At 39.2% G+C, this 27,268-nt stretch overlaps 1 protein-coding gene and 1 long non-coding RNA gene across 20 annotated transcripts in view; one reads left to right on the top strand and one right to left on the bottom strand.

Moving 5' to 3' along the window:
- Positions 1-5,173, bottom strand: part of LOC134295321 (uncharacterized) — an 80,269-nt gene extending 75,096 nt beyond the window's left edge. The window contains exon 1 of the long non-coding RNA XR_010001865.1: positions 4,548-5,173. This is a non-coding gene — a long non-coding RNA (uncharacterized LOC134295321). The remainder of the gene's footprint in view (positions 1-4,547) is intronic.
- ryr3 (ryanodine receptor 3) overlaps positions 1-27,268 on the top strand; it is a 342,095-nt gene that overhangs the window by 304,416 nt on the left and 10,411 nt on the right. For 18 of the 19 annotated variants that reach the window (XR_010001819.1, XM_062967304.1, XM_062967291.1 and 15 more), the window contains 9 exons: positions 3,527-3,698; positions 3,999-4,085; positions 8,186-8,383; positions 9,060-9,190; positions 10,306-10,348; positions 13,784-13,911; positions 14,633-14,693; positions 19,330-19,476; positions 24,659-24,793. Coding sequence is in view for 18 of the 19 variants with exons in the window: in XM_062967304.1 (XP_062823374.1) it covers positions 3,527-3,698; positions 3,999-4,085; positions 8,186-8,383; positions 9,060-9,190; positions 10,306-10,348; positions 13,784-13,911; positions 14,633-14,693; positions 19,330-19,476; positions 24,659-24,793 (1,102 nt within the window). In the remaining variant the exon portion in view is untranslated. The remainder of the gene's footprint in view (positions 1-3,526; positions 3,699-3,998; positions 4,086-8,185; positions 8,384-9,059; positions 9,191-10,305; positions 10,349-13,783; positions 13,912-14,632; positions 14,694-19,329; positions 19,477-24,658; positions 24,794-27,268) is intronic. The other variant, XM_062967301.1, reaches the window with a different exon arrangement.

The following is a 27,268-nucleotide window of genomic DNA, read 5'->3' as shown; positions in this document are numbered from 1 at the left end:
TAGCTTTACCTAGTGATAGGGGAAACCAAGTCTTCAGAGAATAAAACCCAGTTCCAATTTTAATATTTTTTCCTCCAGTGAGGGACCACTGCGTTTAGTGGTCTCCAAATCATACTCAAAACAAAACAAATCACAAACCATCAACCAAGAGGTAACATGATCAACTACTATTTTAACTGGGTGAAACTGCAGTATCAAATTATTACAGTTCTATGTTGAACATTATCTCGGAATATGAAGTTTCTATGTAGGTCTTATGGCTTCATAGTGCAACTACTTTACCTGAACCCTTTTGAGTTAGGGGTAAGCAAGAGCCAGGCTTGGAGGGCTCTGTCAACTCTTTGGGTAACCTTGGAAGACCACACCCACCATATACTGAATCTCAGGTTTATTTTTTCAACTTTTAATTTTATTTTGATTTCACTAAAAATGGTCCCCATTTTTTCTAGGGAAACCACAGGGCAGTTTAGCTTCCCCTGGGCTCTTAGCAGAAAGTAAACCAGCTTCCAGTCTACATCTCAGTTAGGGTGGAAGATGCCAAAGGAAAACATTTTAAACCCTCCCTGCATTCCCTGTTTGGTGAGGCATGTGAAGGTTAAATGCTGCACTTTACTTACCACTATTTGAAAGTTTTTTAAAGCTATTCAGTGTTATCTTATTACAAGCAATTCTATGAATCAATTATATGTACTTTTGCTGTATTAGTCATGCCTTCGCTTGGCATAATAAGCTGGATGAATTGAAATCAGTTCTACATATAAAGTGGTATTTCTTTTGTCTATTCTAATCCTACTGCCAAACCTGATGGATGGACTTGTAGTGTTGAGAGTAGAAAAGCTCCTTTCTATCTTTCTTCATACGATTCATAATTTCATAAATCATTCTTTGCCCTTAGCAGTCTATTTACTAAACTAAAAAGGCCTAAATATGTTGGTCTTTACTTAGATCATTTTACCTCAGATCATTTTGGCTGCTTTTTTCTGCATCTTTTCTAATACTATAAAAGCTTTTTCAGATATCATAATACAAAGGGCCTTATGATTTATGATAAGGGCATTTTCCCAATCTTGTTTTTAATTAGTGATTTGTGTATTTCATCATTCATAGCTGTCACTTGAACTGACGAACTGATAATGATTAGTTATTACCATTATTCTATAATCTTTTTTCATTATTAGTTAACATAAGGGTTCAATTCTGTCCCCCATGCTGTATAACATTTCCATGAAACTGATGGGAGAGATCACCCAGAGTTTTGGAGTTTGGTTTCAAATTTATGTAGACAACACCCAACTTTATTACTCTTTTCTACCTAAAGCCAAGAATGCTGTTCTGGTCCTGAACTGGTGCTGTCATCAATAATGGACTAGATGAGGGCCTACAAACTGAAACTAAATCCAGACAAGACAGAGATACTCCTGGTCAGTCGTAAGGTGGATCAGAGTGTGGGATTACAGCCTTTGTTGGATGGGGTCTCACTCCCCTGAAGACACAGGTTCACAGTCTGGGGGTGCTCCTGGACTCATTGCTGACCCTGGAACCCCAGGTGTTGGTGGTGGCCAGGAGCACCTTTGCAGTTAAAACTTGTGCACCAGCTGCGCCCGTACCTTGAGACACCAGACTTGGTCATAGTAGTCCACACCTTAGCCACATCCTGTTTGGACTACTGCAATACACCTACATAGGGCTGTCTTTGAAGATAGCTTGGAAGGTTCAAATGGTCCAGAGATCGGCAGCCAGGCTACTAACTGGAGCAGCATTCAGGGAGAGACTCACCTCCATGTTGCGGCTGCTCCATTGGCTGCCGGTCTGCTTATGGGGTAAATACAAAGTGCTGGTTTTTACCTTTAAAGCCCTAAATAGCTCGAGTCCAGACTATTTGATGAACCGCATCTCCCACTATAGACCAACTCGGACACTGCGGTCATCGGAGGAGGCCCTGCTTTCAGTCCCACCCCCATCCCAAGTGCGGCTGTTGGGAACAAGAGAAAGGGCCTTCTCCGTGGTCGCCCCCCACCTCTGGAAATTCCTTCCTAGGGAATTAAAGATGGCCCCCTCCCTCCCCACCTTCAAGAAACAGCCGAAGACATACCTTTGCTCACTGGCTTATGAGGAGGAGGAGGAATCGATGTTAATACTACCATTATTCCTTGGATTAATAGCTACCACCTGTATCTGTGCCCTGTTCGCCTCACCAACTCAATAGACATCTTGAGCAATGATTAATCTATTTGCCCCCAAGGAACTCGGAAGACTTCTGTTTGATGTTTTGATGTTTTGCTTTTTGTCTGCTATAACAGGTTACGTTTTCAATTTAATTTTAGTTGTTAAGTCATAATTTGTTTTTATATGTCAATTTTTGTTATATGGGTGTATTGTTGTGTTCAGGCATTGAATGTTTGCCTTTTATGTTTGGAATCCGCACTGAGTCCCTCCGGAGATAGGGCAGAATATAAATTATTATTATTATTATTATTATTATTATTATTATTATTATTATTATTATTATTATTATTATAAGTCCAACACCTCTTAGTGTATGTGACATTAGGACATTTTTGCCCGTTTGTCCATTACTACGCATTTGTTTGGTTGAAACTTATTCCCATTTTGTTCTTATTCACTCAGCACCATCTATTATTATTATTACTACTACTACTACTATTTCTATGTTTATTTACACTCTGCTTTATTTATTTATTTATTTAATTTCTATTCCGCTCTTCTCCCCCAGGGGAGAATCTCCTAAAGGAGACTCAAAGTGGCTTACAATTAAAAGTATGACCACATAATTTAAAACATACAAATATGCAAACATTTGAAATAGAATGAAATATAAATATGCATATAAATATGCAAACATTTGAAATAGAATGAAACATAACAGTATTAAAATTCACAGTTTAAATCCATTAAAACAAATTCAAAGCAAAAAACCATAGAACCTCCTGGCTTGCTCTTAAAAACCTGTCTGAAGAAGAAGGGTTTTAGCCTGCTGAAGAACAGCAGGGAGAGGGTCATCCTGGCTTCCCTGGGCAGAGAGTTCCAGAGTTGAGGGGCAGCCAGTGAGAAAGTCCTCTCTCTCATTCCCACCAACCGAGCTTGAGATGAAAGTGGGAACGAGAGAAGGGCCTCTCCTAAAGATCTTAGGGCCTGGGCAGGTTCGTACAAGTGGATGTGGCCAGCCAAACAGCTTGGACCTGTACTGTCCAGGGCTTTAAAGGTCATAACCAGCACTTTGAATTGTGCCTGGAAACAAATTGGTAGCCAGTGAAGCTGCTGCAACAAGGGGGTTGTCTGCTCCCTGTAGCCAGCCCCAGTTAGTAACCAGGCTGCAGCTCTTTAGACCAGCTGAAGTTTCTGAGCACTCTTCAGAGGCAGTTTCATCTATATATTATACTATTCTCACTTGTGTACATTCCTATGTTTCTTCATCCTTTAATTGTCAGGATTAAGTTGACTTTGCTGTCATATTCATTGATAACTTTAAAACTTTATTGTCTTCATCAACATCTCATTCTTTTAGCATTGAGAATGGTGAGAAACAAGATAAAATAAAGGATGACGAATACTCTGAACATTTGGAAATTGACGAATCCAAGAAAAGAAAACGAAGACGTGGGCAAAAAATAGAGAAGCCTGATGCAGTTATGGCTAATTTTTTTAAAGTGCTGGAAGTGTATCAGACAAAAATGTTGGTAAGTTGACCCGTTTTCTCACTTTTAATCAATTATGTCATAATAAAATCAAGTGGAAGTTTTTTTTTTCACATCTTGAAAAAACATTTACTAGGACTTTAGTGAACAGAGGCAGTAATTATAATAGAAACAAATAACATAAACAAAACACTTAAAGGAAAAGAAATCTAAACTAAAGGAAGGACAACCTTATACATGTTGTCTGAAATAGAAGCATTGCAATATTTGGATTTCCTTTGTTTATCTACCTGCTTTGTCTTGTATTGGTTTAAAAACTAATAACATTATTTGCATTTACAGCACTGTTTGGCCAGAAATTTCTACAATTTACGATTTCTTGCACTTTTTGTTGCATTTGCCATCAACTTTATTCTACTGTTCTACAAGGTAAAGGAATTGTTTGTATTCTGTGCACAATACTGTGGTTTTCAAAGTGGCATTTCCTATACTTTTGTGTTGAGCCAAGATCCTCCAGCTCTGGTGGCATTGCTGTGCAGACCATGGGAGAGGTGGCAGCAGCTGTGAGGAAAAAAGAAGCCGGCAGCAGTGATGGGAATATGGAAGCCATTGGAGGAGGAAGAGGCTGGCTCCAAGGGCTGTTTTCTAGGTTACCCCTCCTATAGTTTGAAGGTACCAAAACTAGACATCGTGAGACCTGTTGCTTGGAACCAGTTGCTTCTCCCTTACATTATCCATGGCACTGCTTCCTTCCTTGCCCAAAAGTGGACACTGTTTAAACTGCCTGCAGAATGATGGACAGTTGGGTAAATTACCTCCCTGGTCCTAGATAAAAATTAAACAGCAGTAATTAATTAAAATCAATGTTATTGTTGTAAAAATTGAACTTACCCCTGTATCAGATTCCACTCTAGAAAGAGACGACTGTCTTCAATTTATGGAGGGAACTAGAATTCTTGCACTATTTTTTCCCCACTCATTGTTGAACCCTAGGGTTCTGGAGAAACCTGATTCAGAAACCATGGGGTAGGATGTGATTCTGGAGCCTGCAAAGGAAGAAGGAATTAGAGAAAGTTCTCACATCGCCTCCTTTAGACCACCACAAATAGAACTCTGATGAGTGCAAGTGTGGGTCAAACCAATGAGCTTTTTATTTAGTTACTTTTCCCAAAGATGAAAAATGTATATTTAATTTTAAGAAATTACAGAAATATAATGTTTTCATACATACTTCAACTGTTAGAATAACATTAACTATATACATTCAGAGTGCATCTTTAAAACAACATGATATAGCAGATAAGTATTATTGCTCCTATTGCCAGTTGTATCTTTCCTGATGCTAACAAGTGGTAGCAAAGCTGAGATTTTAGCTAGGGAATCCTTTGTTCACAGTTTAGTCTATTAGCTGCCACACAACACTAGTACACTATTACAATGACTAATTTTCCACATCTGTAAATAGAATTACATCATCAAGTCAAGTGAATCTGGATTCCATCCCCTTCATAAATTATACTCCAGTGCTAACCTCATTATCCCGATCCAACAAAATTTATACAAATCTTTTTATTTACGTGTCCCTAGTTGAATGAAGAAATTGATGTACAAATGCAGCTTTCTTTCCCACCACATTAATATGCTATTCTCCCAGGAACCATCTTTTTATTCCATACAGGACAGGAGCTCAGACTGCTCATGCTCAGTAGAGAGCTGACTAGGGCCCCAAAACCTACATTGAAAAAGGTGGTTGCCTCGCAGCTCCAGAGGTTTCTAGATGACACTGATTTTCTAGACCAGTTGCAGTCTGGCTTCAGGCATGGGTACAGTACCGAGATGGCTTTGGTCGCCTTGGTGGATGACCTCCGCAGGGAACTGGACAGGGGGAGTGTGACCCTACTGGTTCTCTTGGACATCTCAGCGGCTTTTGATACCATCGACCATGGTATCCTTCTGGGATGGCTCTCCTGGATGGGCCTTGGGGGTACTGCTTTGCAGTGGCACCAGTCCTTCCTGGAGGGCCGTTCCTAGTTGGTGAAGCTGGGGGACACCTGCTCAGACCCCGGCCTTGCGGGACCTGTGGGGTCCCGCAAGGTTCTATTCTGTCCCCTATGCTCTTTAATATCTACATGAAACCGCTGGAAGAGGTCATCCGGAGTTTTGGAGTTGGGTGCCATCTCTACACAGATGACACTCTACTACTCTTTTCCACCGAATTTCATCCAGCCCGCTGGGCTGGGCTGGATGAGGGGCGAACAAGCTGAAGCTTAATCCTGACAAGACAGAGGTCCTCCAGGTTAGTCGTTCGGCCAATCGGGGCATAGGGTGGCAACCTGTGTTCGACGGGGTCGCACTCCCCCTGAAGGCACAGGTCCGCACTTTGGGGGTCCTCCTGGACTCAACGCTGACTCTTGATGCTCAGGCGGTGGCCAGGAGGACCTTTGCACAATTAAAACTTGTGTGCCAACTGTGACCGAACCTCGTGAAGTCTGACTTGGCCATGGTGGTCCACGCCTTAGTTACCTCCAGAATGGATTGTTGCAATGCACTCTACATGGGGCTGCCCTTTAAGATGGCCTGGAAATTACAACTAGTCCAATGATCGGCAGCCAGACTACTAACCGGAGCAACTTACAGGTCAATCTCCCTGTTCAAGGAGCTCCATTGGCTGCCGGTCACTTTCCGGTCCCAATTCAAGGTGCAGGTAATTACCTACAAAGCCCGAAACCAGGGGTCCCCAAACTTTTTAAACAGGGGGCAAATTCATGGTCCCTCAGGCCGTTGGAGGGCCAGACTATAGTTGAAAAAAAAAACTTTAAACAAATTCCTATGCACACTGCACATCTCTTATTTTGAAGTAAAAAACAAACAAACGGGAAGAAATACAGCCTCAATGTTAATCATAATCATAATCAAAATAATAAAGATGGTTGGAAGAGACACCTAGGGCCATCTTGTCCAACCCCCTTCTACCTTTGTGCCCCAAAAGCACAAGCAAAGCACCCCTGATAGCTGGTCACCCAGCCTCAGTGTTGTTAATAATAATAATAATCATCATCATCATCATCATCATCATACATCACACAGTCCTAAACGCCGGGGAAGTGTTCAACTTGTGATTTTGTGATACGAAATCCAGCATATTTATATATCTCATTTGCTGTTATACTATGTCATTGTGCCAATAATAATAATGATAATGATAATAATGAAGAGGATTTGAAAAGACCCCTTGGGCCATTTAGTCCTACCCCCTTTTGCCTTTGTGCACCCAAAGCACCCCCTAGTAAATTATTAATTAAATAATAATTAAAATACCATTATAAACAAGCAAAGCTTTAGAAGGCGCACAACAGGTGAGGGAGGGGGGGGAAAGGCGGAGGAGGAGGGAGCCGCCATCACGGGGGCCAGATAAATGGCTTTGATGGACTGCATGTTGCCCCCGGGGCTTAGTTTGGCGACCCCTGCCCTACACGGTTCGGGACCCGTCTACCTTCATGACCGCCTTTCCCCCATGAGCCCACGTGATCTCTCCTGTCTTCCGGGGAGGCTCTCCTCTCATGTCCTCCAACATCACAAGTTTGATTGGCGGGGACGAGGGAGAGAGCTTTCTCAGTGGTGGCCCCTCGGCTCTGGAACTCTCTCCCCAGGGAGATCAGGCTGGCCCCAGCCCTGTCTGCTTTTATTAAACAACTTAAGACATGGTTATTTCAGTGCGCTTTCAATTAAATAAGGCACTACAGACCCCTCGACAACCATGTTGTTATTCTGCATTTTATCTCTAGTCCCACCCCATCCTATCCTTAATGTCATCTCAGGAAACCTTGGAACCCCCATCCAGGCACTTTAGGGGATAACCTTGTTATCATGTACTTTACTTTGACCCCCCCCCCCTTCACTCCTCTTAATTTTGGTGGTGAAGCTGATATTGTTTTAAAACTTTTTATATTGTTTTTGTATTTGTTAAAACTGTTCCGAATTCGTTTGTGTTTTTATATTGCTTGTTGCCTATTTTATTGTCTTGTTTTATATTTTAACTTGTTCACACTTTGTATTTTGGGCTTGGCCCCGTGTTAGCCACCCCGAGTCCCTTCGGGGAGATGGTGACGGGATACAAAAATAAAGTATTATTATAGAGAGTTGGGACACCCTGCTGAATGGAGTGAATCATGAAAGTCAAAAGATGCTTTCTTAAAAAATGCAAAGTCCTTTTGTATTCGAACTATCATGTTGCCTATAGGCCTGAAAAGCATTATCTAGAAGTGTAAGCCTATTTGAAAATCTGACAAATATGCAAAAAGAGCAGGTGGCTGGAGTATGGATTTCTTCTTCCATTCAGCTTTCCAAGAGAATAAATGCTTTATCATCTTAGCATCATTTGAAATGTCATCTAAATATTTACAAGCTAGATTATTTTATATCTTCCCTTTTAAAACAAATACTGTAGACAACAGTGGGTGAATTTTGTTTCCATGAAGTTAATTTTACAGCTTTCATTGACATGTGTTTGCATATTAAAATTAAATCAGGTGACAGAGGAGCCATTTGAAGAGATGGAAGAAGATTCTGATCTTTGGCATGCTTTAGATGAGGATGAAGATGAAGATGGAGTGGTGTTCTATGTCTTACAAGAGAGTACAGGCTATATGGCACCAACACTGAGAGCTCTAGCTGTTATTCACACGATCATCTCTTTTGTATGTGTTATTGGATATTATTGTTTAAAGGTTAGTAAATCCATTTTCACTATAAATTGGTTCCTTTAAAAGCCCTCCTGGAGTCTCTTTTCTTGTGATCAGTGTGAATGAGCCCTAAGAGACTTAAAAACAAGAACCAGGAATATTGTGGTCTTTGACCAGCTGTTCTATCATCTCTTTGATACTCAACTTATCTCTGCAAGTCTCCCATATGTCTGCATTACAGAGACCACGACAAATAAAAACACTTAACTTCTGTGGTTCTTCAAGTGGCCAGATGTTGACACCCTCTACTTTGTCAATTCCTTACATTGGATATCCTGCCTTACTATTCTACTGCTGTGATTAACTTGAATGTGGGGAAAGAATAGGAGCCGTACTTGAGGCATGCGCAGTGTTGAGGGGCAGTGGTCTCACTAAAATCTTTGCTCAACTCTGGATGTTTCCAAACCAGGCTTACAGAATAGTGATATGTAGGTGTTTAGAAATGATAGCTGGAAGAATCAAAATACGTTTATTTCCCTTATTTGTTCAGCATTGATTCAAAAAGGCAAATATACGAGCCATCATCCTATAATTTTCAGAATGCCTGTTTAAGTTCTTAAAACCAAATTGTTTCTAAGTTTCTATGTTTTCAATTTGAAATTATTTAGCTTTATTTTGCAATGCCAAATAATGGGGAAAAAACCTTTGTCTCTTATGAAAGGTTCCCCTTGTTGTTTTCAAACGAGAGAAGGACATTGCAAGGAAACTAGAATTTGATGGTTTGTACATTACTGAACAGCCCTCTGAAGATGATATTAAAGGACAGTGGGATCGGCTAGTCATAAACACTCCGTAAGTAAGACATTTGCATTTAAACATCCACTCATTTTACCTTGATGTTCTATATGATGTTATTATCTGTTGGTTAGTTTCTCCCTTGTAAATATATCTTATCACTTATATTTGTGAAAATCTTTCTTTAAAGAAGAATCCTTTAAAATTCAGATGAAAACCTGCTGTTTATTTGTAAAGAATTCGTAAAGCATTTGTAAAATGATGTACTACTAAAGAGAATAAACTTTACATTTCCCATTACATTATGTAATTATGGGTTTAAAAACAATGCCTATTATGTAAGGGATCAGTTCCTGGACCATTAATGTAATAACATGTTGCATAATCTGGAACATATTATTCTTCCCTGGAATTAATGGTATCTTGGGCTCCCAGCTGAATCTTACCACGGAATCACTTTGGAGGACCTATAAATGCCTAGAGAAATGTTCTTTTAAGGCTTACAGCAAAAGTCCAGTAGAAGTTGGAGGCCTAGTGATAGCATTTTCTAGCTGATGCAAAGCAACTCTTCGCATAAGAATGAAAAAAGCATTGAATGAACTTAATAACAAGCAAGCTTGCTATAGTATCGCTCATTCATAAATCGGGCAGCCTCTAAAGAAAAACAGCTACCCATTCCTTTGTGTGAATTGTTATTTCCTCAGAGCCAAAGACATGTATCCACTTATATCAGTGATTCCCAAAGTGGGTGCTACCACCTCCTGGTGGGCGCTGCAGCGATCCAGGGGGGCGGTGATGACCACAGATGCATTTGTACCTTTCTATTCTGAGTTCAAAAAATAGTTTCATAATTTCAAACTTCAATGTTTCTAATTTACACCTTTCTTTACTATATTTTATGAAAAAGGTAGAAACATTAATACATATATCTTTCTGTTTAATTGCTATTAAAATTAAAAAAAATAATTTCCAGGGGGTGCTGATTACTATTTTTTCTGGAAAGGGGGCAGTAGGCTAAATAAGTTTGGGAACCACTGACTTATGTGAAAGAAAGCTCAGATACTAGTTGTATTTGTCTAATGCAAACTATAATAACAAAATACTAGTAATAAAAGTACATCTTATGCATTTTGCCTAGTTAATTTTGGATTTTTATTTGTATATCTGTGCAGGTCTTTTCCAAATAATTATTGGGACAAATTTGTAAAACGAAAGGTAGGTTGCTTATTTTAAAAAATACCATCACAAATAATATTAGTTAACATTTCCCAGTCAATTTAAATGGCAAATTTTAAGTTTACATCCTATTTGTATTCATTTTTGAATACAGATATTCTACATTCTATTTGTAATGAATATATGTATTCATATTGTCTTTTAATCCCAGCACTATGTATTTTAATAGATGCATTTTGTGATGGTATTTTATAGCATGCATTTTAAAGTATGGATTTCATGGCAATGTGTTTAGACTGTGTTGTGCCCTGCCGCAAGCCATGAGGAGAGGTGGGTAACGGATTGATTTATTATTATTATTATTATTATTATTATTATTATTATTATTATTATTATTTTATAAATAGGTAGATAAGAGGCTGGCCGCATTTTGACAGGAACAAGCATAAATTGAGATTAGACGACCTGCAATTTAGAAGAGAATGTAGCAACAATTAAGTCTCAAAGATCAGAGAGATAAAGAAAGGGTGTTCACCAGCGGTTCCACTTCATTCTGGACAGCAATGGTTCCACTTCATCCTGGAAAGAAGTGACTAGTGGATTGCCACAAGGTTCGGTCCTGGGCCCAGTGCTGTACAACATTTTTATTAATGACCTGGATGAAGGTTTAGAGAGCATGCTGATCAAGTTTGCAGATGACACCAAATAAGGAGGGGTAGCTAATACTCCAGAGGACAAGATCAGAATTCAAAATGACCTTAACAGATTAGAGAGCTGGGCCAAAACTAACAAAATGAATTTTAACAAGGACATATGTAATATACTACACTTAGGCAGAAAAACCACTGAGCTGCGGAACTTGCTGACCAAAAGGTTGGCGGTTCGAATCCACGGAGCAGGGTGAGCTGCCATTGTCGGCCCCAGCTTCTGCCAACCTAGCAGTTCGAAAACATGTAAATGTGAGTAGAAGAATAGTTACCGCTCCAGCGGGAAGGTAACAGTGCTCCATGCAGTCATGCCGGCCACATGACCTAGGAGAAGTCTACGAACAACGCCGGCAGAAATGGAGATGAGCATCCCCCCCCCCCCCCCCCCCCAGAGTTGGACTCGACTAGACAATGTCAAGGAAAAACCTTTACCTTTAAGCAGAAAAAAAATGAAATGTAAAGATAACAGGATGGGTGATGCCTGGCTCGACAACAGTCCATGTGGGAAAGATCTTGTAGTCTTCATGGATAGCAGTATGATGCAGCAGTTTAAAAAACCAATGGGATTTTGGGCTGCATCAGAAGGAGTATAGTGTCTAGATCAAAGGAAGTGATGGTGCCTTTGTATTCTGCTTTGGTTAGATCTCACTTGGAATACTGTGTCTAGGCACCACAGTTTAAAAGAAATATCGACAAGCTGGAAGGTGTCCAAAGGAAGGCAACTAAAATGATCAATGGGCTCAAATTACAGAAAAAGAAATTCCACTAGAGCATTAGGAAGAACTTCCTAACTGTAAGACCTATTCAGCCGTGGAACTCTCTGCCTCAGAGTGTGGTGGAAGCTCCTTCCTTGGAAACTTTTAAAAAGAGGCTGGATGGCCATCTGTCAGGGATACTTTGATTGTGATTTCCTGCATGGCAAGGGGTTGGACTAGATGGCCCATGTGGTCTCTTCCATTCAGATTCTATGGAATGCCTGCTTTGTGGTCTCTATGCCTCACGGAAATAGGCCGTATGGTGTGCTTAATATAGATATTTTACTTTCTATATTAATTAGTTGTAAATTGCTCTTTCAAATTAATTTACAACATATTTATATATGTTTTATTTATTTTCTGACTCTGATGATTTGTTTATTCTTAATCCTATGAGTCAACTTTACATTTGCCCATGCAGCCTACCAAGTCTGGTTGCTGCACTCTCCAACCAACCTTCTTGAAGCTCCTTGCCCTGCTGCTTATTTTAATTGTCCCTAAAAGGGAAAATACTGTCATCTGTGAATGCACAGTTGCGACCTAGATCCACAGATATGATTGATAAGTAGGCCTTGGCAGGTGCCTGACTACTGCGGCACACAATTCCCACCACCACCAAAAAGCCCCAAAGGTTTTCAGTGTTCTACTTATAGTCAAGAGGGCACTATGCTTGGCAGCAGCATGCCTTCTATTACTGTCCTCTTCTTCTGTCTTAATATCATTTCTTATCCCTTTAAAAGACTGTGACTGATTTGTAGCCTCTGATTTACTTCTCATTCCTATTTTCTGGCTCTTGGAAAAGCTCAGACTAGAAGCTTCCACTTTGCCCAATCATGATTCATATTGTGGAAGTTTGGATTGGATAAAGCGGCTACTAATGCATCTCTTCCATTTGGGTAGTTCAGTGGTTCAACATATTTAATGCAATGATTGAAATTGTAACTCATTAACAAGCTTGAAAATTTACTGTTGAGTTTTTGTTGCTCAGTCATGTTTTAATTACTGTATTTCTTCCATTCAGAGCCACGCTTCCCCCCAATATAAGCATCTCTAAAAGCAGGGTACATCTTAGAATTATGGAGGCTTTGTCTATCTATTGTGTCTATCTATTAGGTTTTTTTTCCTGTTGGTGATACTAAAATTAGTATGCGTCTTGCAATTGATGGTGTCTTAGAATCAGAAAAAACCTGATGGTAAGAACTGTTTGGCAGTGGAATATGCTGCCTGGGAGCTTGGTTGTGTCTTTTTCTCTGGAGGCTTTTAAGCAGAGGCTAGATGGTAATCGGTCAGGGATGCTCTGATTATGTGTTCCTGTATGGCAGAGGCTTGGACTGGGTGGCCCTTTTGGTCTCTTCCAACTCTAGGATTCTATAATAAACAATTTACCAGTTCTGGCAATTGTGATTTTTTTTTTCAAAGAGATAAATATTTCTTTAAAAACCTAGCTCTGGAATAACAAGGAAAGGAGAGAGGGGGAGAGGAAAATCCCATCCCTGGCATCACTCAATCCTGGCATTGCACAAGGTTGGTGATGAGAATAATGTGGGATTGACAGCTATTTGCAGGATGCCAGGTTGCCTCCCTCGTGTGATAAGTTCCAAATATATTGACCTGAATGTTGTCTCGTTGAAATGATTCCATACACATTACACTGGAAACAGTAAGCTTTGACCTACGTAATGCACAAGGAGAAAAGGGCAGACTATTTTGGCTGCTTTACTGGGTTATTTTTCTTTCTTTCTATAATATATGCAGGTCTTATTAGCTGCCTTTGCCCTCTCAGGGTACACATCCCCCTAAAAGAGAGGGAAATGTCATTTTAAATTACTTTAAATTATAGAGATGCTTTCAGATAATGACTTTTTATGCTTCTTTGGTTTTTGAATGCTTTTTTTCCGCTCCTGTCTGAGCTGTCATTGTTTTAGGAGTATCAACCATGGAATGTTAAGAATGTTAAAACTCTGAAAAATACTGGCTAAATTAAAGTTGATTATATATCCTTTACTTTGAAGGTAATCAACAAGTATGGTGATTTATATGGAGCAGAACGCATTGCAGAACTTTTGGGTCTGGATAAAAACGCTTTGGATTTCAGTCCTGTAGAACATACTGAACTAGAGGAAGCATCTCTTATTTCATGGTATGGCTTGCCATTTCATCTAAATAGACTATAATCACAGTAGATTGGAGAGAAAATGGGAGATTTTTAAAAATAATTCATTCACTAAATTTCAATTGGGTTGCTGTGAGTCTTTTGAGCTGTATGGACATGTTCCAGAAGTTTTCTCTCCTGACATTTCGCCCACATCTGTGGCATGCATCCTCGGAGGTTGTGAGGTCGGAGGTACCTCACAACCTCTGAGGATGCCTGCCACAGATGTGGATGAAACATCAGGAGAGAAAACTTCTGGAACATGGCCATACAGCCCAAAAGACTCACAGCAACCCAGTGATTCCGGCCATGAAAGCCTTCGACAATACATTAAATTTCAATGGTTTCAACCTTTCCCCAGAGTGATTTCTTTTAAAAATGGTAGACATGTAGATATTTTGACATTCCTTTAAGTCTACTGATCCCTTTCTTCTGTGGAAGGGTGGTCCTGTTCTGCTACACAAGAACCGGCCACTCAAAAGCATTGAGGATGCCATTAGTATATGTGATTATATTAACCAGCCATGTAACACAAATATAACACAAATATTACCTTTCATCTTCAAAACTCCAATATTTATTGTTTATGCTCTAATACAGCTCCACAGAATCTTTAAACATGGGAGAGGGAGAAATGGGGGAAAATGTTTGTGCTATATGTAATGAATGAGAACATGGATTGATTTCAAATTATTTTGTACTCTTATAGGTTAAGTTCTGTTGATGCCAAGTATCGTATCTGGAAACTTGGTGTAGTTTTCACTGATAATGTAAGTATATAATTTGAATAAAAATCTTCTTCTTTGTTATTTGTACATCAGGGGTAAATTTTCTTTACATAGTTTCCTGGGAAATAGAGACCAGTTCTTGCAATGTATACATTTTTAATGGGGACTAAGGTCTACATAACTGCATGATGCTTCTAATTCATAGGTCCTCTCCACCTGTTTTGTACTGGGAGCCACTCCTCCCTCAAATTCCTTTTTAAAATTTTGATATTTTTGTGTGCGTAGAATAAACAGATTGAATACAGTTTTTGGGGTTTTTTGGGGGGGGAGGGGAGAAAAAACACAGAAACAAAATCCCAAATAAATTAACACCTAAAATTCAACTCAGTTACAAACTGGAAACCCTTGTCAGCTGGGAAATTATAGGATTCTACAAGCAATCATTTCACGTTTAATATTATAAACCTTTTAAACATTTAAAAACAATGGAAGAGCATGACCCTCAGATTTGCTGCTTAATCTATCATATATTTAACAGTGAAGTCTGTACTATATGTAAATTTCATCAGTGTAAGAAATGATGGCTGGAATCCAGAACTCTCCATCAGTTCTGGATAATACTGACATGTGGAGCAGGTCATCTTACAGGATAAATTACGGAATGATTTTATCCATGCCCTTGGTTTAAAAGTTCTTCACTGGAGTTAACAAATATATTGATTCATAGCCATAATATGAGAACATCAACAAGTAATCTTCCTGCATGTGTATTAAATAAGAGACTTGCTACACTGATTTCCTTGAATCATTTCACAAGAAATTAAAACAATTAAAATGCAATCCTAAACACGTTTTAACTAAAATAAGTATTTAGAGACAAAAAGACAAAGAATTTATTTATTTCGTGTCAAAAGCATTGTACAACAAATACATTTCAAATAATGGACATTAAAAAAAAGAAATCACAAGCAACTAAATAGTTTTGGACCAAAAACGGGCAACAGCAACTGCATTGTCTGTAGCTTTAAACAACTCCTCCTCCGTACATGAGGCAGGGCATTGTGGGCAAGCATACATATGCTGAGTTGTTTGTTCAGCTCCACAGTCACACAAGGTGGAGGATTCCTCCAGGTAGTGCCACCTTGCCAAGTTGTCTTTTGATCTGCGCACTCCACTTCTGAGTCTGTTCAGGGACTTCCAAGTTGCCAATTCTTGCTTTGCCCCTGGAGGAAGACTCTCTTGGGGGGCCATCCAGTTGGAATTGCCTGGTTTAGCTGCCCAGAGGGACACCCTTGCTGTTGCTGGACGAACATCAAGAGGAGTGGTGGTTCTTATGAAGCCCTTCCTTGATTTGAGTCTGGTGGGAGGAGGCTGATAGCTATGCAGTGGGTGGCTTTCACAATGTTCGACCTTTTTTCTCTCACCGTTAGCAGTAACTTCCCGTCGCACGTCAGGAGGGGCAATGCCAGCTAACTTGTAGAGTTTATCAATAGGTGTAGGTTTAAGGCATCCCGTGATGATTCTGCATGTTTCATTCAGTGCTATGTCCACCTGCTTTGCATGGGCAGACTTGTGCCAAACAGGACAGGCATACTCTGCCGTTGAGAAAGACAAGGCCAGAGCTGATGTTCTTATTACTTGTGGGTCTGCACCCCATGCGCTGCCAGTCAGTTTCCGCAGGATATTATTGCGTGCAGCTACTTTGTGCTTGGTGTTCATGCAGTGTTTCCTATATGTTAGTGTTCGGTCTAAGGTGACACCAAGGTATTTAGGATGGAAACAGTGTTCGAGCTCTTGGCCTTCCCAAGTAACTTTCAGTTTCCTGTTGGCTTCGCGGTTACGTAGGTGGAAAGCACACACTTGTGTCTTGGAAGGGTTAGGCTTCAGGTGGTTCTCCTTGTAGTAGCTGGAGAGATCTTTCAAGGCATTGGTGAGTTGCTTTTCAACTGTTTCAAAATCTTTTGCTTGTGTTGTAAGGCCAAGGTCATCAGCATATATAAAACTCTTTGTGAGTGGTGGTTGTGGCTGATAGTTCGTGAAGATATTAAATAAGTTTGGTGCAAGAACGCTGCCTTGGGGTAAACCATTCTTTTGCCTCCTCCATCTGCTTTTCCGGCCCTGAAACTCCACATAGAAGTTGCGGTTTTCTAAGAGGGTCTGGACAGTTTTTGTAAAGTCAAAGTCCCGGGTGATATGGTAGACTTTATGTAGCATTTTTCTATGTTGCACCGTGTCATAGGCTGCCATAAGGTCCACAAAGACTGTTCCCGTAATGCAGCCTTTCTCATAGCCTTCCTCGATATGTTCAGTCAGATGAAGAATTTGACCTGTACAGTTTTTCCCTGGTCTGAAACCTGCTTGTTGTGCAATAAGCTTGGGTTCGATAACAGGTCCTAGTCGATTTAATAGCATCCTCTCATAGACTTTATATAGATGACATAAGAGGGAGATTGGTCGATAGTTCCTGGCATTGGAGGCATCTTTACCAGGTTTTAAGATGGCAATTATCTTAGTTTTCCTCCATGCTCTGGGAATCTGTTTGTGTGCCAAGCATTGATTGTAGAATTTCAAAAGCCAGTTTTCAGCTTTGGGGCCCAAGTGTTTGATTTGCTCCATCATCAGGTCATCTAGGCCAGGTGCTTTACCAGTCTTACATCGCTTGATGGCTTCTCTGAGTTCTTTCAGGTTTAGAGGAGAAGAGAACTGGTGGGTTTCAAGTTCTGGCACCCTGTTGATTTTCATCCTTATTCTGCTGCAGTTGGTTTTCCCATTCTGAATTAGCTGGTGAGCTATCTGATCTGGTGTCACATTCGCGTGTCCAGGGTTGACCAGAGGGTCACTATCCAGGCGTCTCAGCAATTGCCAGGCTTTTCGGCTACTCTTGGACATGTCCAGGTTCTCAAGCAGCTCTACCCAACGGTCTTTCTTAGCATTAGCTAAGGCTGTAGATAGTTTTTGGCCTGCTGCTATAGTCCTATCACTGTATGGGTTCTCTTGAAATAATCTGAGATATTCTTTTAGCTGATTTAGTGATTCTTCATTTAGGCCTGGTAGGTAGCTTGTGCGACAGCCTCTAGGGATTGAGAGCCTTGAGGATCTTTTCACAGCTTCTACGAACAGGTCATAATTTTCTATAGAAGGTTCTATATCAGAAATAGCAGCTTCCAAGGTCTCTGTAAACTTTGTCCAGTTAGCTTTATTGAAGTTATATCTTCTGCGGAATGGGACACTTTTCGGTCTTACAGCTGCATATGCTACGCAGTATATTGGTCTGTGTTGTGTGTTAGGTATTGGGTTTAATACCCTTTTGGTGCATTGGTGGCTTATGCTTTCCTTTACAAAAATCAGATCAGGGTTATAACCACGCTTCCATTGGCCAAAGATAGAGAAAGCATGTTTTGATGAAATAGGATAGGGAAAAGAATAGCATTGCTCAATTATGTGACTTCCAGGCAGTCCTAAGGGCTGAAAATTAGCCTCTGGGCTTAGTCGCCTCTGTAGACAATTCAGAAGAAGGAGCTATAACAGAAATCAAGGAAGCATAGCACTTCAGCAAAAGATCTGTGAAGAACCTGCATACAAGAGAACTGGAAAATCAAAGGTCACAGAAGAAAGGTATATAAGATAGGAAAAGAGATGGTGTTTTACTGCTGTGACAATAGGAACAAAGAAGTGGTAACTGAAATGGAACTGGAAAACACTAATGGGAGGTGAAGAAGGGTGGCACCATAGTATGAGTAAAGTGAGTGGTAAATTATCTTGCGAAGGAATTTTTGATAGAGGGAACAGAATTGAGCTGTGAAAGACGCCAGAGAAAAGTCTGCTAATAGTCAAAGTTGGAAAATTACATGAACCGATTATTTAGTGCATGGTAACTTTCAGCTATGAATTTGTAGTATTTGTAATATTTGTAATATTGTTTCATTTTTACCTGACCTTAAAGTATCAACTAGAGAGGTATCAGCTAGCAACCTTGAATTATGGTGGGGAAAGACAGAGAAAAATCAGGGTGGTGGTGGTGGTGCTGCTGCTGCTAATGATGACAGTAATAGTCACCACAATCTAGCAGCAGCTAAACACATACGTAAGCTGAATATCAAAAAGATTTTTTTAAAAAGTGGGGGGGATCCAGAGACCTATTTCCATATGTCGAAAAATCTCTTTCTTTGCATGTGACTTTTTCTGATTCATCACAAGATCCTTTCCTGAGAAACAAGAATAGAACTTCAGGAATATGCTTTTTGTTTGCACAACATGTTGAATAGTCTCTTGCATATCTCAAAATGTGCACCAGCAGGAGGTGGTGCGCAATCTCTTGTACAACCACATACAGTATTTTTTATTGCCACATGCATAACTGTTCATGAAACAGTGCCACAGATTCTCTTCTGCTATTGCACCCCTGGATCCAAACCAGTAACAATATTAATATTAGTATTATGTTGAATGCTGAAACTCCCTAGGTTTGCAAACTCCAGAAAAATGATTGTCAAATTAATCTGTTTATAGACAACTAGATAGAATATGTATGATATCTTTTCATACAACACCTGAGTACAGCACCTGAGTAGTGAGCAGTTCATAAATAAAATGTAATCATAATTAAAAGTACTGTATAATACTTGCAAAATCAGAATAATAGACATGGCTCTCTCTCACATTTAAACATTTTCTTCAGTCCTTCTTGTACTTAGCGTGGTACACAACTATGTCTATCCTTGGTCACTACAACAACTTCTTCTTTGCTGCTCACTTGCTTGATATTGCTATGGGCTTTAAGACACTACGTACCATCCTGTCTTCTGTAACCCACAATGGTAAACAGGTGAGTAATGGATAATGCATATCTTCAATCTGAATTCCTTTTGAAAAAATGACACTACTGTTAATAAGCAGAGCATACAATGTGTCTGAACAACAGTAATATTATCTTCAAATGTCTTCAAATGTATGAAGAGCAAAGAAATGCAGTACTGTAATTTCCATTTTAAATTGGCATCCCCAAGTCTTGACTAGTATAGCCGCAAAAGAATTGTTACATTAGATTATAGAAATGTTATTTTATGAACCTTTGTTTATGTTATATATGTGAAAGTAGTGTATATAAATCACAGACAAAATTATTAACAAGAAAATGAATTCCAACCATTTCCTATAGAATAGGCAGCTTTCTCTGCACATTATGTAAATTTACTCACTATTTAAAACTTGCAGTATTCCACGTGTTCTTAAGATTGTCCCTGATCAGTATATAGCCATAGTTCAGAAAGATAAATGTTAATTAACCTGTTTGATGGGGATGCAAATTCAAATGTGTATCCTATTAAAATGCAGTGCAGACATTTGCTATCCATGGGAAATTACATTAGATTGATCTATTGCTCTGTTGTAGTCTCTGTGATTCACACTTATAGATTTCTTGTGCAGAGCTGCCTTGGAACCTTTCGTGAACTCAGCAAAGGCAGAGGAGCCCCTTCCTTCCCCACTGTGTACACCTGAGCTGGGGTGATCATTATCTTTTCAGTATCTTCTGCTGTGGCTTCGGAAACTTTACCAGCTTAGACCACTGGTTTTATGCTACTGCTGAGAAACATTCCCTTCTCAGATTCATTTTAATTCATATTCTTTTCTTCCTGTCTGTTTTTGCAATTATCCCCCCCCCCCCCCATGTGTCTTAGTGTAGTTTTTCTATGCCTTATGGCCTATAGCTTCAAATGGAGTCTTCAAGAAGAGAATCACTCTTGGGTAAACTGGTAAAAGCCAATTACCTGATGGGCATTCTTTCATGTTGTGCTTTTGTGAGTCACATATTTCTGGAACGTATCACAATCCCAAGTCTTTATTAAAAAGAAAAAATAAACTATTTGGTACAAGCAGTAAATTATTTAAACACTTGCAGATAACAGCCCTGTGCTATCTGCTTTCTGTCTGCGCCCCTATTCTGAAGATTTCACCTCACTTTCTGTCCCTGTGAGAACTGGATTTTGGAAAATGTGGCTTGTTGTAGAAACAAGGATTGATGAGAAAGCTTCATTTGAGATCCCAAGACCCCCTTTCCCCATGATAACTCTTTCAGGAGTGAATTTCCCTTCCTAGAGGTAGATTTCTTTCACTTCTTGTTGTCTCACCCCTGTTCTTAACTATGAGTCATTTGTAAGTCGAATGTCTGTAACTTGGGGACTGCCTGTATTTGGATCTGCGTCTCGACAACTATAACTGTATGGGGCTGATTTGACTTAACCCAGGTTATTGCTGCCTTAACAGGGCCTTTCCCCAGGTTAAGATAACTCAAAGGGAAGCTGTAATCCTGACTCTTCCTACTGATTAGTGAAGTGACAACAAAGATAATGAATTGTTTTCCATTTATGGCCATTGTTTTGTTTTGAATTTTTGCTGACAGAATTTTAGTAAGGATTTGACTAAATTATACTGCTGTAGCTTAAAACAGCTCTATTCATATGCCAAGTGTTCCTGGTGGTTTATTTCTCCCAAGTTCTCTGAATGCAGTTTCTATTTCACTTTGGCAGTAGAATATGCTGCCTTAGGGTGTGGTGGAGTCTCCTTCTCTGGAGAGGCTGGATGGCCATTTGTCAAGGCAACTTTGGTTTTGTGTTCCTGCATGGCAGGGGATTGGACTGGATGGCCCTTGTGGTCTCTTACAACTCTGGGATTTTTCTATTCACTTTCTAAAACTACATATTCATCTTCAAATCTTTTTTCCTTGATCATGCAATGTATCATCTTGGGTTTAGAGAAATACCACTCTTGGCTTAAATTTTCTTTGGTTTCTCAGACCTTGTGGAAAAGGTTTCTTGGTTCTACTTTTTTGTTGTCTGTGCATTGGTTATGGTAGTTCTTTATCTCTCTGCACAAGTTGTTGAACAATTGCATTCAGGGTTCTGACTATCTGCCTCTTTTACTTTTGCCTCTTGTCGGTCTTTAATTGCTTGAAGAATTTGGTAAGGCCTTTCTTTCATTTTGGCTTTCTCTTAGCATTCTTCTCTGATAATTTCCTTGGCTTCAGTAAAGAGTTTTCAGGTCTGTTAGTATTTTGAAACTTAATGTTAGGATATTTGAACTATTAGCTGCTTGTGAGTTGCCATTATTAACTATGAAAACTTAAATGATATAGTGTGCAAGTGAACTGTGTACTGTCTGGCATGACTGTTTTGTTTTTCCATGGGCACAAAATGGTGCTAAAACTGAACACTTCAGTCTCATCTAAGATGGTTTCATTTTTTTATGTATCACAGCATGAGATTGTTTCCTTGTCAGGTCAGGCTCTTTCCTCATCTCCTTTGGCATTAGATCAATTACTGCATTTGGTAAATTGATGCAATATTTTCTAAGATGTGGATCATGAGGCCCAAAACACCAGCTTGCTTACCTGTAACCTCAAATGATTATCTGTGATCTCACATGGCCTTCAAACTTCCTGCCTTCATGCTGTACTCCTACATATTTCATATCCTGACTTCATGTTCTACTGCTGTCCTGCGCTTCGAAGAGAGGAGATTGAAGGAGCCATACCTTATGGAAGACTATAGAGTGGGATTCCTGCCAAAAAAATTTGCCTCACTCTAAAAAATTTCAACTAAGCTCTGTAGAGATGCAGAAAATGCACTCAATTTATAGAGGGTTTTCTTAGCTAGGCGAGATGCTGATGATCTGGATATGGTGAAACCTTCTATAGTTCCATTGTCAAGGATCAAGCTGTATGGAGTTTTAACTCAGAGCCTCTCCTAGGTTGGGAGGTGAGCAATAAAAATGATCTGCTTCAGCAGGCTGATAGATCTAATGGCTTCTTGATAGCTTGGGAATTTCTTGCTGTCTTTGCAACCCCCCCCCCCCCCCCCCGGCAAGCTGGTTGTAATTAATAAACACTTTGAAAGTTCAGCTGTGAATTCTGAATTCAAACCATTGGTTTTGTTCCCAGCAATCATTTCTGTTCTATTTTATTTCCTTTTACAAAATCTTTGCAAAGATTTTTGGCATTTGTATCATAACTAGCTGGGAATAGTAGGGTTATTCTCAAGTTCAATATTGATCTGCTGTCCCTCCCTCTTTGGATACCTGCTGCGGCTTTTCAAAACAACAGCATTTCATTCCTTCACTGGCCAAGTTTATCAATTCTCAATCTTTTTATGTTGATAAGGCCAATCAAAATTATTAGATTTCCATAACATTTTTTAAAGCACACCACCTGATGTGTAAGAATTTTCACTGTAATTTCCAACCCATTTTAGTAGAGGTATAAGCTGACAAAGGCAGTAGGATTTTTTCCCAGAACGGACAAGACCAACTCTGAGTATTCCTTGAAAATCCTATGAAATTCATGGGGTCACTATTAATTACTGTTCATAATCCTGTTAGTAATTTATGATGTCATGCATCTGCTTAATTACATTTCAGCTGGCTTTTCTGGTCACTGTACAAGTCAGAATTCTGTTCCAACCACACAATGACCAAAAGCTTCCTACAAGCATCTTGTAGAGGCACACTCTCACACAAAAATCACTTACAGGTTTAGAAGAGGGATGAGATCAATGGTGACACATCCAGTTATTTTCCTTCAGCTGCATGGGCTGCAAGGATGTCATCTTGCAAGGATGTATAGCAAGGATGGATTTTGTAAGACATAGCTGTGAAGACATATCTATGTGAAACTTATCCATCTTCTGAGACAGGATCTTGGTCATATAACTGATTGGTGGCAGACAGTACAAATAAGCACTCTTCCTGCCACCCCACTTATTGGAATTTGCAAAAAAAAAAAATTGTTTTGCATCATGAAGTGCACACCTGTATTGCTAAATTTCAAGGACTGTTGATATTTGATCCTCTTGACCACAAGAACTACTTAGTCCAGCATTGGAAGTAATCCACAGGATTCTACCCCTTTGGAATGGGAAATCTATTACCATAACTTTCCAATAAGCTGGTGGAGGTTTAGACACCACCAGTGTTAAAAAGGATCTTGGACTCTATATAATGTTCTGCTAAAGTCCTGAGAGCATCCCCCAAGGTAGATTTCTGAGCTTTTGGCAAGTAACAAACAGGGTAGATCTACGAGCTTTCAAATGAATTGTTGTATGTCTTTCGGGCTGTGTGGCCATGTTCCAGAAGTATTCTCTCCTGACATTTCGCCCACATCTATAGAAGGCATCCTCAGAGGTTGTGAGGTATACCTGCCATAGATGTGGGCGAAACGTCAGGAGAGAATACTTCTGGAACATGGCCACACAGCCCGAAAGACATACAACAACCCTGTGATCCCAGCCATGAAAGCCTTCGGCAACACTTTCAAATGAATGTTTGCAAAGGCCCAAGTATTTCAGTCTAAGTAGTGAGTGAGTTGTGTACCCCTAACTATGGCTACTGTGCAGAGAAAAGGGCCCCATGTAGTGAGGCATTCCATGTGAAAAACTTGCCAAATTATAAGCACATGAAACAATTTATAACATGCAGAATAAAATGGGTAAGAACAAGTCTATGCAGCAGGAACTGTCCATATTTATTTATTTATTTATTTATTTAATCATTTCTACCCTGCCCTTCTCACCCCTCAGGGGACTCAGGGTGGCTTACATGAACATATACATCAAAACAATTTATATTACGTTTAAAAATCCATTTAAATTAAAAATTACATTAAAATTGAGAGCTTACATTAAAAAACCTGCATAGTTATACATATAAATATACATTCAGGCACATTTCAATTGTGTTCAAGTTGTGTTGTTGCTTTCTCTTTCTTATGTTTTGGTCAGCAAACATCCCTATGCAGTCACATCAATTGTATTACAGACAGTGTTTGTTGTATTGCTTTTGAATAACAGCACTCAAATAATCTAATCTTATTAATATGGAAAAATCAACATTTCACATTTTACAGTTTAGGGATTGTAGTCCACAGACAGAGACAGAGAGAGAGGCTGAGACAGGCAGACAGGCAGTGAATTCAGTCAATAATAGCTTCTCTGTTATATTTTACCTTAAATACACAGCTCGTGTTGACTGTTGGACTCTTGGCTGTAGTGGTGTACCTATATACAGTTGTTGCATTCAACTTCTTCCGCAAATTTTATAACAAGAGTGAAGATGAAGATGAGCCAGACATGAAATGCGATGATATGATGACAGTAAGTTCTAGGACATCACTGTGAATGGTTAAATCTTTTCACCGAGTGCAAAACAAAAGACTGTTACCTAGCAGCTAATGCAAGCTGATGCTGTAGACACATATTTGAAATGCTATTAATAGGACTTCTTCATGTAACATGTACAGATGTGAACCCTGGTCTTACAATATTTAAAGAATTCAAAGATCAGGATTTAGCCTTTATACAGCATTCAAAAACACTTGATATTTTGGTTGTCTCATGATGTTTTCCTACTAGAGGGTGTGCAGCTCAGATCATATTAGGGAGGCTCTGTATTTCTACTCATTCAAGATGACTGCATACTACATTGTACAGAGATAATTTTTGTAACAAATCACTCTGACCAAGAGGTCATGAGTTCGAGGCCAGCTCGGAGCCTGCGTTTGTCTTTGTCTTTGTTCTATGTTAAGGCATTGAATGTTTGCCTTATATGTGTAATGTGCCCTGTTATTAACATTGTAGAATGTTTTATCAGTTGAAGCTTCCAAATAGTTTTCCACAGTGGCCCCAAACAGAATGCAATATACTGCCCTTGTTCCAGCAAGTGTGCTTGCATTTCAAACTGGGTGTTTGAGTAGCTAACAAGTACATTGGAGGTTTAGTATATAAAACAATTGTGAAAAATGTATGGATGAGCATAAATAGTCAGAATTAGACACTGTCTAAGAGTGGGCAACAGAGACCGAACACATAAAAGAATGTATGATAAAATGGGCCAAAAATATAGGGGAAACAATCAAATTAGAAGAATGGGAAAAAACATGGAACCAAAGACTCAAATACACCTATGCGGCAGATTTGAAAGAAAATTGGATCAAAATATTTTACAGATGGTATTTAACACCCCAAAAATTATCAAATTATTATAAAGAGATGTCAAATAAATGCTGGAAGTGCGGAGAGCAAATTGGGACCTTCTTCCACTGCTGGTGGTCTTGTAATAAAATTAAAGTGTTCTGGAAAGAAATACACACTAAAATTCAGAAGATGTTACAAATTAGGATAAATATGGACCCCAAAATTATGCTATCGGGAATGTTAGATATTAAAAAGGACAATAATAAAGAAGTGCTATTTAATTATTTAATTACCACAGCAAGGATGACCGTAGCCAAGTCTTGGAGAAATAAAGAAATTCCGGAAATGAAATGCTGGATTAATAAGATACTAGAAATAATGAATATGGACAAATTGACGTATCTGCTAGTGAACAATCAAGGTCGTCCAAGAAAACAAACGGACTGGGAAATGATTAAAAAATATTTAAAAGAGGAAAAAATGAACATTTTAATTTGAGACCTAAGAAAATCAGAATATGTACAAAACCTCATAACAGGAGAAAAGGAATGATCTGGGTTATCAGGATGAATTCAAGAACTCAGGAAAGGGGGGAAAGATGAGACCCAAAGACACCATGCAATAGTTGGAAGTTCATTTTATATTTTACATGTTTTTTTTTTCTTTTCTTTTTTGGTTTATTCAATTTTTACCCCTCTTTTCTTCTTCTTTTCTCTCTCTTCCCCTTCTAATTCTTTTTTCTTCCCTTTTTCCCCCTTTTTTTCCTCTTTTCCCTTAATTCTGTAATTTATTTTATTGTATGTTTTTGTCTGTGTTTATGTTGAAAGGAACACTAATAAAAATTTATTTTTTTAAAAAAGAATTAGACACTGTTTGGCATTAGCATCGGTTTCATCTGGAGAATTTTTGATCATAATTCACAGGGAGTTTTCACGTCCAAGTTCAATTGAAATGAATTCTGGTAGCACAAAGGCAGGACAGCAGTTGTGCCTTTAGCATTTATGCAAAGGGGAAGTACCTGTCTCGCAAAGGCACTCTGTACTTCTTTCTCCTTACTTCTCCCCTCTCTCATGTTCCTCCTCCCCTCCCCACGCTACTGATCAGTGACTGATCAGTAAGATGGCTTAGACATTTGGAAGAATGGTTTCTCCCAACATTGATTGAGATCCTTTCAGAGGCTGTATGTTCTCAGTCAGGATAACAAAACACCAAGCAAAGAGATGGAGTGCTCCTCAAAGCCAACCTGCATTGTTCTCAACTGGGAATAGTACAGGGCACGGGGATCTGATAGTTACATGACCTCAAGAAAGAACCCTTGAAACTTACAGGTTATGCCACCTCACTAAATGGCATGAACAAAGTCCCCTCATCTCCAGCCCATTCCAGAGATCAGCTAAGATGTAGTAATTAAATCACATCTGGATTGACTAGATTGAGGATCCATTACTAGACTAACACAGCATGCAAACTCAATCACTGTCTCGATGAGCTTTCAGCTTTCTTGACTTTTGGGCTTCTATTATGCAATTGGTTCAAAGTAAAAGTGGGCATTCTGCTAGAACCAATCATATATCTGCCAATAGGCATGAAATATAACATTAATTTAATCTATTACTGTAGATTTAATCAAATAATTTATGTTCTGGATTGTAGTGT

The sequence above is a fragment of the Anolis carolinensis genome, chromosome 1 (assembly GCF_035594765.1).
Source record: "Anolis carolinensis isolate JA03-04 chromosome 1, rAnoCar3.1.pri, whole genome shotgun sequence".
In the NCBI taxonomy this organism is placed as follows: domain Eukaryota; kingdom Metazoa; phylum Chordata; class Lepidosauria; order Squamata; family Dactyloidae; genus Anolis; species Anolis carolinensis.
Note: the sequence above shows the minus strand (reverse complement) of the source record. Positions and strands in the feature narration are given on the sequence as shown.